General features: G+C 42.5%; 1 protein-coding gene across 50 annotated transcripts in view; it reads right to left on the bottom strand.

Annotated features, from left to right (window-relative positions):
- The window catches only part of LOC129835195 (receptor-type tyrosine-protein phosphatase delta-like), a 678254-nt gene that overhangs the window by 66424 nt on the left and 599063 nt on the right, over positions 1-12767 (bottom strand). For 26 of the 50 annotated variants that reach the window (XM_055900635.1, XM_055900637.1, XM_055900636.1 and 23 more), the window contains 8 exons: positions 11084-11389; positions 10024-10217; positions 8564-8590; positions 8019-8136; positions 6580-7167; positions 6035-6135; positions 5574-5830; positions 4385-4478 (listed from right to left, as the gene is read on the bottom strand). In XM_055900635.1, coding sequence (XP_055756610.1) covers positions 4385-4478; positions 5574-5830; positions 6035-6135; positions 6580-7167; positions 8019-8136; positions 8564-8590; positions 10024-10217; positions 11084-11389 — 1685 coding nt within the window. The remainder of the gene's footprint in view (positions 1-4384; positions 4479-5573; positions 5831-6034; positions 6136-6579; positions 7168-8018; positions 8137-8563; positions 8591-10023; positions 10218-11083; positions 11390-12767) is intronic. The other 24 variants (XM_055900641.1, XM_055900657.1, XM_055900655.1 and 21 more) reach the window with 3 other exon arrangements.

Below are 12767 nucleotides of genomic sequence, written 5' to 3'. Positions count from 1 at the left end.
AGTAGCCGGATAAAAGGTGCCCATTTCAAACGGCCTCGTACTCAATTCTTGCTCGTACAATATGCATATTATTATTACTATTGGATAGAAAACACTCTCTAGTTTCTAAAACCATTTGAATTATATCTGTGAGTAAAACAGAACTCCTTTTGCAGCAAACTTCCTGACAGGAAGTGGAAAATCTGAAATCGATGCTCTCTTCTAGGGGCTGCCTATTAAAGTCCTCGATATTTATTCGTTTAGATGCACTTCATACGTCTTCCACTAGATGTCGACAAGCAGTGAGAGAAGAAATTGAGTGTGTAACTTGATCTGGACTCGAATAAATGCTCTTTGTATGACGTGTCACCATTTTCCTGTTTTCTGGAGAGCGCGTCAAGGGACCTGGATTTGCCTTCTGATAAGCTGTCGTTATGGACGACTAATATCTCCGGCTTTGATTTTATTTGATACATGTGACAATATCAAGTATGTTTTTTCAATATAGTTTAATCAGATTATTGAATTTTTTTCGGGAGTTTTGCCGTGTTCCGTTCTCTTCCGTTTGTTGACATGGAGAGATTCGCGCCACTTGGCAAGTGTGCTCGCTAAATAGAGAGGGAAAAAGGCCGTTCTAAATCCAAACAACGATTGTTCCCGACAAAGGACCCCTTGTACAACATTCTGATGAAAGATCAGCAAAAGTAGGACCCATTTTATGATGCTATTTCATATATCTGTCGAACATGTTGTGCTAGTCGTTTGCGCCCAGCTTTTGGGTACTCTCGCTATACCTAAGCTGGATGTCGTAATGAAGTTGTTTTTAGAATTCTAACACGGCGATTGCATTAAGAACTAGTGTATCTATCATTTCCTATACAACATGTATTTTTTAGTTATGTTTATGAATAGTTATTTGGTCAGAATATGTGTGTCAGAAAAAGTGTCAGAAAAATATCCGGACGTTGTGGGAAAAAGATGCTACGTTAGCACAATGTATAACCACTGATTTCAGCTCTTAAATATGCACATTTTCGAACAAAACATAAGTGTATGTATAACCTGATGTTATAGGACTGTCATCTGATGAAGCTTATCAAGGTTAGTCAAAAATTATATATCTTTTGCTGGTTTGTTACGAACGCTAACTTTTGCTGCTGGGAAATGGCTTGTGTTTCTGGCTATTGTGGTAAGCTAATATAACGCTATACTGTGTTTTCGCTGTAAAACACTTAAGAAATCGGAAATATTGGCTGGAATCACAAGATGCCTGGCTTTCATTTGCTGTACACTATGTATTTTTCAGAAATGTTTTATGATGAGTATTTAGGTATTTGACGGTGGTGTCTGTAATTATTCTGGCTGCTTTCGGTGCAATTTCTGATTGTAGCTGCAATGTAAACTATGATTTATACCTGAAATATGCACATTTTTCGAACACAACATAGATTTATTGAATAACATGTTATAAGACTGTCATCTGATGAAGTTGTTTGTTGGTTAGTTAGGTTGGTTCTTGGTTAGTTAGGTTGGCTTTGTGCATGCTACCTGTGCTGTGAAAAATGTCTGTCCTTTTTTTTATTTGGTGGTGAGCTAACATAAATATACGTGCTGTTTTCGCTGTAAAACATTTTAAAAATCGGACATGTTGGCTGGATTCACAAGATGTGTATCTTTCATTTGCTGTATTGGACTTGTTAATGTGTGAAAGTTAAATATTTCTAAAAAATATATTTTGAATTTCGCACCCTGCACTTGAAGTGGCTGTTGTCATATTGATCCCGACTTAGGGCTTGCAGCCATAAGAGGTTTTAACTTTTTCTGAACATAATGTTTCCACCAGCATTTCCTGTGACCCAAAAGAGCTTCTTAGACATCAGAACAGCTATCCCTAACCTCCATTTGGACGAGGACTTTTACTTCAATCAGTCGCAGACCAAAGACAATGATTATCGTGGACCAGGCCCAAATCCCTGACACTCGAAGAAGGAGGAGACAGCGTTGTGTGGGATACCTGACGAGACTCACTGGATACCTCCCTGAAGAAAAAAACTGGAAGAGGTCCATTCGAGACTATACTATCAACGTGATCTGAAGAACTGTAATATCCTATGTTTCTATGAGTCGCGGTCGAACTAGGACATGGTAAATGTGTGTCTCTTTGTTAACAACTGGTGCACAATCTCTAATGTTAAGGAAGTCTCAAGGTTCTGCTCGCCTGAGTTAGAATACCTCATGATAAACTGTAGACCAGATGATTTACAGAGAGAGTTTATCTATATTTTTCATAGCTACCTATTTACAACCACAAACCAATGCTGGCACTAAGCCGGCACTTTAAAAGCTGCATAGGACCATAAGCAAACAAGAAAATGCTCACTCAGAGGCGGAGCTCCTAGTGGCCAGTGACTTTAATGCAGGAAAATTGAAATCCGTTTTACCCTAATTTCTACCAGCGTGCAACTAGAGTCGAAAGAAACTCTATATAACCTTTACACACACAGAGATGCACACAAAGCTCTCCCTCACCCTCCATTCAGTAAATCTGACCATAACTCTATCCCCCTGATTCCTGCTTACAAATAAAAAATTAAACAGGAAGTACTAGTGACACGCTCAATACGTAAGTCGTCCAATGAAACGGATGTTAAGCTACAGGACTGTTTCGCTAGCACAGACTGGAATATGTTCCGGGATTCATCCGATGGCATTGAGGAGTTTACCACATGGATTACCACACAGTAAACGGCAATATTAGTACGGGCATCTGTGACGTTGTCCCCACAGTGACTGTACGTACATATCCCAACCAGAAGCCACGGATTACAGGCAACATATGCACTGAGCTAAAGGCTAGAGCTGCTTTCAAGTAGCGGGACTCTAATCCTGACACATATAAGAAATCCTGCTACGCCCTCTGATTAACCATCAAACATGCAAAGCGACAATATAGGACCAAAATCGAATCCTACTACACCAGCTCTGACGGTCGTTGGATGTGGTAGGGCTAGCAAACTATCACGGATTACAAAGGGAAACCCAACCACGAGGTGTCCAGTGACACGAGCCTACCAGATGAGCTAAATACCTTCTATAGGCATTTCAAGGCTAGCAACACTGAACTATGAATGAGGGCACCAGCTGTTGTGTTCACGCTCTCCGTAGCCGATGTGAGTAAGACCTTTAAACAGGTTAACATTCACAGGCCGCAGGGCCAGATGGATTACCAGGACACATACTCAGAGCATGCGCTCACCAGCTGGCAAGTGTCTTCACTGATATGTTCAGACTCTCCCTGACCCAGTCCGTAATACCTACATGTTTCAAGCAGACCACCATAGTCCCTGTGCCCAAAAACGCCAAGCTAACCTGTCTAAATGACTATCACCCCGTAGAACTCACATATGTAGCCATGACATTCTTTGATAGGCTGGTCATGGCTCATATCAACACCATCATCCCAGACACCCTGGAATCCACTCCAATTCACATACCGTCCCAACACTGTCCTTTCTCAGGTGGGAAAGGGCTGTGTGGAGTGCAATAGAGATTGTGTCATCTGTGGATCTGCTGTGGCAGTATGACAAATAACATTTGATTTTATTTGATCAATTGCAGACACTGCATTTCTGAATCGTGCTTTTGGAAGTGCATTGTACTGTACAGCAGCATGTCCTGGAAAGAGGGAGTTCAAACACGCTTCCGGTAGCTCTATCTGGAGACCTACTGACTGCAATGAATTGAATGCCATCCTCAGTATCTTATGACTGTTAGGAATGTTTCACATGCATTAGGTAAGTGAGTTTGTGGTGTGCTGAAGGCCATTAACATAGCTGAGAGATTGTCTATATGCGAATGACGCATCACAAAGAACACACACATTTCAAGGTTTGAAGGCTAAATCATTACCCCAGCTTATCCCCAAATGTACCTAAGGATACACAGAGCACAAAAGCTTCAGATATACCTAGACCGGCTAAATATAAAAGTTGTCAAGTACTTTGTGCATAACCAGTGTGCTACCTTTCCCTTGAATAAGAACACAGAGGCCTGATGCAGCTCTTAAGGTAATTACCGTTGAGAGTGAGAGGGGGTGGGAAGGGGGGGTTGAGTTGCAGTGCACTTGATGACTACTCCATGTTCTACCTATTTCCCATTTGAATAATTCGCTCTGCAGCTATTTTCGTCAATCAACGAGCCCCGTCCCCAGGCTTCCCCACCCCCATCCTCTCGTATCTGCAGAGTTAGAGTCGAGTTCTCCCCACCACCTTTGTTTTAGTAAGACTTGGGTTGAAGTCGATTCCATTGCAATTCAGTAAATATTGAGATTCCACAACATGAATTGAATGTTAATGTTTAATAAGGACTTTTTGACAGATTTTATGGACCATTTTGTGGTACCTACCTCTTCTAGATTCATCTCATCTGGACTGTCCCAGGGTTTGAGATACTTTCCTGTGCGTTGTTTCTTCAGAGGCACCACCACTATGTAGTATCCCCTGGAAATGGGAGGAAAAGATAGAAAACAACAGAATGACAAGGTATTTCAAGCTCTTCAAGGTCAAAGGTCATTGTCAGTTCATTCCATAAGATGTTTACAATACACCATTGTATTGTAAACAAAACAAACCAAGATCAAAGCTTTGAGCTTCATACACAAAGCTTTGAGCTTCATACACTAGCGTCCATGAGGAGCCTTATCCTGTAGGTGTAACAGGGTATTAGGCATGGAGGACAAGAGACAAAGATGACAAATGATCGCGCCATTAGCTAGTTACGCTAGCCCGTTATCATCAGAGAAGTCGGCGCACTGTTAGCCCCGCGGGCTAATTAGTACCGCTCCGTGAGAGTGAGAAGAGGAGCTGGAATTAGAGGGATTTTCAACCCTCCATTGGGGCGACAAGGGAGATAAAGGCCTCGACCAGAGTTTTTTCAGAGCTTTTCCAGGCTGGGCACGGTGCTAGCTAGCATTAGCCAGGAAGGCAGTGTGGCAGGCTGATGGGAAGCTAATTAGCTTAAGCACTGGCATAGGGGAGAGTGGGCTCGAGTCCATCCAGCAAGATCAAAATCCTAGATTGGTTTGAAGTACCCATCTACAATCAGATCTGTGCATTGGCCTTTTGACAACCCAGAGCTTAGTTGGAAAGGCTGGAAGAGACATTACAAGGCTTAATACTGGGGAGTGGGTTAAATTGGATGGGAGAATTCATTGTGTCATCTTCTCTCTGATGAACAGAGAACAATAAGAACAGGCTTGATACAATGCAATTAATGTAATATACAGGGGACACTAAAGAAAGTGATGACCTCTTCAGTGCTGATGTTCTGACCTTTCAAACAGTATTAAAAAATAAAGTGCTACAAAATCTGGCAGTGTCAAATCTTGCCCCTTTCACTTATTGAGAGGAAAAATAAGCTTTAATGGTATCCTGCTGATATAAAAATCAAATCAAATCAAACCCAAAGACGAGCTCAAGGTAAATAAATGGATTAGGGCAGCCACCGAGGCAAATGAATTAAGTAAATTCAAATTAGGCTAAATAGCCAGCTCTATAAATACAAAACTAGCGTTAGTTTTAATCCCCGCCACTCACCTGACTTTCTCTGAAGTCTGGACTGAGGGCAGCTCCACAGAGACCATGCCATCCAAGTTGGTTTTGCCGATCAGGTAGGGCTTGGTGCGCAGGATGTCCGGGGCGGTCATGGTGGAGACGCGGTGCTGGAGACCGCCGGCGCTGTTGCCCCGGTTGGTCAGCAGGAAGGAGTACTGCGTCCCGGCCTGCAGACCCGTGATAAGCTTCTGAGTGAGCTTGCCGTCCACCTCCACGCTCTGGCCATTGTCATAGAGGATCTGGATTTGCAATGGTAGGAAAGCGTGTGTGAATGTTGAGGAGATGCACTAATCCAACATATGAGGTCTGTTTAGTCAGGGAAATGTCCGGACTTGTTCAGATATTTATGTGATTACTATATTTTTTGGCTCATGTCACTTGATATTTTCTGGATCCTCGAACATTGTTTATTAAAATATGGAAGATAATCAAAAAGCTCTTACTGTGAAGGGCTGAGCTGCGTTATAGTTGTCTGGGATCTCCCAGGTGAGGAGCACAGATGTCTTCATGGCAGCTTTCACATGAAAGTTTTTTGCAAACACTGCTAAAAGGAAGTGGGAGCAGATGATTTAGACACGAAACAAACATAACCCTCCTTAAATGATTCCAGAGCAATAAACCTCTTACCTGAACATGTTTCTCTTTACAAGCAGTCTGAAACCAGCACTAGTGTGGTCTTAGCAGGGTTACAGTGCTCCCATCTTACCTTTGCTTTCTTTTATCTTACCTTTTTATTAACAGGAGCCCTTTATAATCTACAGACTCACCTTTGGCTTAGCTGACAACATATGGGACACATATACTTACTCCACCTGGGGTGGGAGGGCTATGTATACATACAGCAGATTTTTTGACCAATCATGAGATCAGTAATCCCATTCTGTTTGTTCTTCTGTCACTAAAGCTTGACGAGGTGGTTGCTGTTGATGGTGGTTGTGGAGTGAAGTTGGATTGGGGGGCGGGAGGGGGAATTGGGGTGGGGTCCTACCTTGATCCAAGGGCTGTGTCCTGAACTGGACACTGGGACTATAGGGGCCGGAGCCCTTGCTGGTGAAGGCACACATTTTGATATCGTAAGTGGTGTCAGCCTTGAGGCCGTCCAGGGTGACGGTGGACTCTGGGGCAGTGATGAAGAGTTCTGAGGGACTCCGAGGGCTGTTGATGTCCTTGTACTGCAGGGCGTACTTCACGATAATGCCGTTGCGCTCCGCCAGTAACAGGGGATTCCAATTCACCTGAATGGTGGTGGTAGTGCCGCCCTCGGCCGCAATGCTTTGTGGGAAGCCGCTAGGCACATCTTCAGGAGTGTTGATCTCTTTGACTGTCTCCTCGCCAAAGCCCACCTTGTTGCGGGCGGACAAGCGGAAGGTGTATGATGCCCCCTTGTGGATCTCTTTGGTGGTGTAGTGGTTTTCACGCTCAGGGAACTCGATGATGGTCAGGGGGTCGACATCTTTGCGGCCAAAGCGAAGGCGGTAGCCCTGCAGTGGGCCATGGGTTAACGTCGGAGGGTGCCACTGGAGGAGGGCAGTGCCCATGTTGGTAGGGCTGACCATGAGTCGTGGTTTTTCAGGTACTAAGAGACAAAATAACAAATTCAATACAAATACCGTGCAAAGAACCCATTCAAACTTCATTAGCATTTTAAAAGCAATATCCAACGACAGACATTATGACAATTTTGAGAGGATGATGACAACCCAAAAACAACCCAAGCCATAATCCCTGACATAGCATAATCTGATCTCCTTTCCAACTCATAACAGTGTTAAGGGTTACCATTGGCTGATGTTGTTATGTGTAAAGTGTTAAGCCACCAAGAGAGCAGTATATAGCTAACACCCTGTTTGCATAAATGCTAATGCTGTTTCCTTTGATACCTACTAATATGGCCTCCCTTTTAAGCATTTACTGAGTAAAGGCTCCCATCCTCTCCCCAACACACACACACACACTAGCCGTCTGTATCTGTACGCCAGGCAGGTGCGGCATGAAAGGCTTTTCAGACGGATTAGACGACAGCGCAATTATGTCTCACACACACAGCAAAGTATTTCTGAATTGCCATTTGGATTCTGTCATGCTGCTCTCTCAAAAGAAACCAATGAGAGCTGAACAGACCATCGGGCTGCCTTCAATTTGGAAGTATTTTTCTTCCCCCATTTCCCCACCTCATTTTTTCATTAGTTCCTTAACCCCTGTGAGCATTCCAATGTCAAAATGGGGGGGCGAGCGGAATTACAATTGTTGTTATAATTGAGGTGGCAATTAGCCACATTCACACTTTAATAGCCGTGGGCGGAAAGGTTTGCTTAGCATCATTTTTTTGGGCTTCCTTTCACTGGGTGCAATTTCACAGCTTTCTACAGGACAAATGCATTTTTTGATGATCACAGGGTACATTAACAGCGGTGACAGGTCCGTTACCTGCGCCAGTGGTGGTGATCAGCTTAGGCTTGCTGCGAGCGCCGTCACCCTTTGTCGTGTAGGCTGCCATGGCAACCGAGTACGTGCTCTCAGCCTGCAGCTCTGTGATGACCATTTCCTGTAGAAGAATAGTGATTTGTATTTGTTTTACTCTTGCTTGAGATTTTACTGCAATTTGGGCATTAAGGGGGAGTGTTTAGGGATGTTGTGTAATATTAGGATCATTCATCATACAAAGGACCAAACTAATGTACATTTTTGTACATGCATTTATGCTGTAACTCATTGATTCAGAGGACATACATTATCTCACAGATATTATCTCACAAAAAAGCAAATAACTGACAATGAACATGGTTACAAGTACAAAACAAGTGGTGTATGTGTTGTCTTTTTGTCTTAGCGGGATTCAGAGGAGTCAGGAGGTGATGTGAGGTTCATAACAATCAAAACCAAGGGGAGGTCATGAACAGAGGAGACAGAGCATGCAGGGGAACGAAGGGGAAACAGGATTAACACTGTATCAGGTCTCTGTATCTACTCACATGTTCAGTTGAATCATCATATTCCCACTGATTACGATTTGAGATGAGTGGAAACAAGAAAGAAAACAAAACAAAGACTAAGTACAGAGTCACCGGTCACTACTAAGAGAGTAGAGACGAGAGAGAGTTGTTGAGTAGTTGCCACAGACAAGACACATACTGTATATCATACTGACTGATGATTTTACCCTTAAGAGATGTCATTCACTTACCACCAATACGTTCTTGATTATGTCAGCTCCATTGAATTTACAGATGTGTGATCCATTGGATCTAAACTAAGGCCCCAAAGCTCCTGTGATTGTCTCAGATATTGAGAGTAACATAGGAGGAGTCACATACTGTGTAGGTCTATTCATAGGCATGTGTAGACAATGCGTATTTTATAATAGATGTACTCAATGGGTTTTAAAAGGTCCTGAGAACAACTACACTGAACAAAAATATAAACGCAACATGAAAAGTGTTGGTCCCATGTTTCATGAGCTGAAATAAAAGATCCCAGAAATGTTCCATACGCACAAAAAGCTTATTTCACAAAATGTTTGTGCATAAATTTGTTATCATCCCTGTTAGTGAGCATTTCTCATTTGCCAAGGTAATCCATCCACCTAACAGGTGTGGCATATCAAGAAGCTGATTAAACAGCATGATCATTACACAGGTGCACCTTGTGCTGGGGACAATGTAAGGCCACTCTAAAATGTGCAGTTTTGTCACACAACACAATGCCACAGATGTCTCAAGTTTTGAGGGAATGTGCAATTGGCATGCTGACTGCAGGAATGCCCACAGAGCTAGTGCCAGTGAATTCAATGTTCGTTCCTCTACCATAAACTGTCTCCAACATCGTTTTAGAGAATTCGGACGTACGTCCAACTGGCCTCACAACCGCAGACCACGTGTAACCACGCCAGCCCAGGACCTCCACATCTGGCTTCTTCACCTATGGGATCGTCTGAGACCTGCCACATAAAAAGCTGATGAAACTGAGGAGTATTTCTGTCTATAATAAAGCCCTTTTCGAGGGGAAAAGATCTGATTGGCTGGGCCTGGCTCCCCAGTGGGTGGACCTGGATCCCAAATGCGTGGGCATATGCCCTCCTAGGCCCACCCATGGCTGTGCTCCTGCCCAGTCATGTGAAATCCATAGATTAGTGCCTCATGAAATTATTTCAGTTGACGGATTTCCTTATATGAACTGTAACTCAGTAAAATTGTTGAAATTGTTGCATGTTTCGTTAATATTTTTGTTCAGTATTATTTGTGCCATAAGGTTTAACCATATCATCAAAACTTGTGGTTTTAACAACACTTTATACTGCTTAGTAGCATATCCTTTATGTAGTTTTACCCTGGCAGGTGTGACTCTTATGCTCTGCTATCCTTGTGTCAACTAACGTCTCAAGGTGAGAGGATGTGTGAGTTTGGGGAGGGAAGCGAAGGAGGAGGGTGCTTACCTGCGCATCCTCGATCAAGATGTCCTTGATGCCTGGCTGTCCCATGGGTTCCCCATTAACCATTCTGACATAGTGCACCTGGTACCCTCGGATCTGCCCGTGCTGCTTGGTGGGCATCGGCGAGCGCCAGATCACTTTAATTGATGTGGAGTTGACAGCCTCCACCTCGACTTTACGAGGTGGGCCGCTGGGAACTGGAGGAACACCATGGGATAAAAGAAAGAAGGTCAAGATTATAGAGGACCCCTTCTCCCCGTTTTAATTCCTGGCCAACTCCAAAGAGCAAAATGCTGAGGTGAAAAAATCTAGAAAAGGGGAGCGAGCATACTGCAACAAGCACTGTATGACATCAATATTTCAACAACGGCACGGGAAAAGAAAAACAAACCCAAAAACAGGTCTGACAACTGACCTAATCTGGAAACATCAAAAAATGGAAGTAGTGGATTAAAAACATGGAATAAAAATGTGTTTGTCAAAATAGAAAAGAGCCAAAGGGAATGCTTCAAAAGTTTGAAGCACCCTGCAAGAATTTTGGCTATGAAGCGTGAAGAAAAAATGAAATTGAAATTGAAAAAGATATTGTTGTTATAGGCCATTAAAAATATACCTTCCAAATTGTGTCCTTTCCACTGTCCATAACTTGCCATTCAGTCAAGTTTATAAAAAAAAAGTTACAACTAAAAGTTTTTTTCTCATAAAAAAAGTGTTTTAAATGACAGTTTGGGACTGGAAGTCAAAAGGCCTGAAGTGCTTCCGTGCAGGAGAAAAATGCCATACCATATGTTGAAATTGAGTAAAAGCATAAAAGGATAAAGGCTGAAAAATACTGACAAAAAGTTCATTGAGATTTACAAAAAAGTCAGTCGCAGTCAGTTTAGTAAAAAAAACTAAGTTGCATGAGAGTTAGGAGTCAGCTTTGTTAGAAGCAGGAGGAAGAAGCAGGGAGGGACGCTAGGTCAGAGGGACTGTAGATGCTGTTAGACAGTATCTAAAGGAGGTTAGAGGTTAGAGGGTGGACTGGATTTGCAACAGGGGCAGCGGTTTCAGAAAAACATACCATCCTCCTCGGTGCGAATGAGTTGTGGTAAACTTTCAGGTCCTTCACCGACATCTGTGTGAGCAGTCACTGTCACACGGTATTCGGTCCATTTTTCCATGTTTTCCAAGAGGTACTGGGAGCTTTCGGGAGGGATGTCGGATATTTGTCGGATGGTGGTGTCCTCCCCTTCAGTGGCGGCGTATTGGATGGCATACTTGGTTATGATCCCATTCTGTAACTCCATAGGGGGCGGCCGCCAACTTACCAGGATATTGGTGGAGCTGGGGCTAGAGCACTTCACATCCTGAGGTGGGGCTGAGGGCTCTGATTGGAGGAGTGGATTTGAGGACGAGCAGGGTTTTGTTTGAATGGATCAACCATTTCAGTTGGGGTTTTGTTTTATTTTGTTTGTTTCGAGGGGTTTCACAGGTAGGTTGAAGTTTTTTGGGGTTGGGATGATGGTGGTGGAAACGAACAAACAATAAAAAAAGGGAAAGGGAAAACAAATATGACACAAAATGAGGACGAACCACAAGGACTGAAACAATGTTTGCAAAGGTCAATGAGGTTTCCCAAATTAACATGAGACAAAAGGCAAAGACAAAAGACTAACACTTTTTAAAACAAGGTCAACTCAATAAATAAAATCACACACACTGAGGATGTATGGATGGGGTTGTCATGAGATAATAGAACACCTTCAAAATAGGTAACCTACCTTTGAAATAATACCTTACATATTCTTTCCTAAAAGCTGTTATCAGTCTAGGGCTTCATATCTTGGACTTAAAAGCATGACTGAAACCCACATTTAATATAAATGTATCCAATTACTGCTCAGTAAAAGTTCACTGGATCACATAAAATCCAAATAAAATCAAACAAATATCAAACATTGGGCAAGCAGTTACCACGAATCCAAAAACATAAAGGTTGATGCTTCAACTCTAGCAAAGTGTAAAAAGTTGTATTGGTCACCAACCTTTCCGAAGCCTGTTGGTTTGTGGTAAAAGCCTGACTGTACAGCAGAGAACTTCCCAAGGAGATATGAATGACTTTTCAAAGTCTCAATGCAGACATCTTTTCTTGGTACCTCCCATCGAGTTTGGACTTTTTGAACTTAATACCTACCTGTTCTCTGCTTTTTTGTCTTACACAGACCTCGGGTTTATTTTAAATATCTTTTAAATAACAATTTTCTAATAAATACACTATGTTTTTGTCCTTAGCTTTCAATTTGGTGCCTTGACAAATTGGTCAATACTTTAGCAATTTCAATAAACCTGAGGGCTTATTGTGAGGTAAAATAAGGTTATTCTCTATCGTCAGTGATACTACTTGCTTTTGAGCTTTCTACAGTATTTGTAGTCTATCCAATTTTGTATTTTATTATTTTGTTAAGGGGTTGGCATCACCAATGATTAATTATACTGAGAAAGGGAAACTCCACTGACCTCCAGATAAAAGGTGCAGTATTGTATTTCCATAGAAAGCTCAGTCTCAATATGCAAATATTCTGACGTGGCTGACACACAAAGTCAAGAGACAAGGCTTTTAATAGTGGGATAACATGCCCTTCCCCTAATCAAAACTGTCAGACAGTCAGACAATGAGAAAATTGAAATTGAAATGAATAATTCACATATCTATTATTGGCCTTAGTTGGGATGTTTTGCACATCAAAGGTGTTGAAGAGGAGTAG

The sequence above is a fragment of the Salvelinus fontinalis genome, chromosome 36 (genome assembly GCF_029448725.1).
Source record: "Salvelinus fontinalis isolate EN_2023a chromosome 36, ASM2944872v1, whole genome shotgun sequence".
Classification (NCBI taxonomy): Eukaryota; Metazoa; Chordata; class Actinopteri; order Salmoniformes; family Salmonidae; genus Salvelinus; species Salvelinus fontinalis.
Note: the sequence above shows the minus strand (reverse complement) of the source record. Positions and strands in the feature narration are given on the sequence as shown.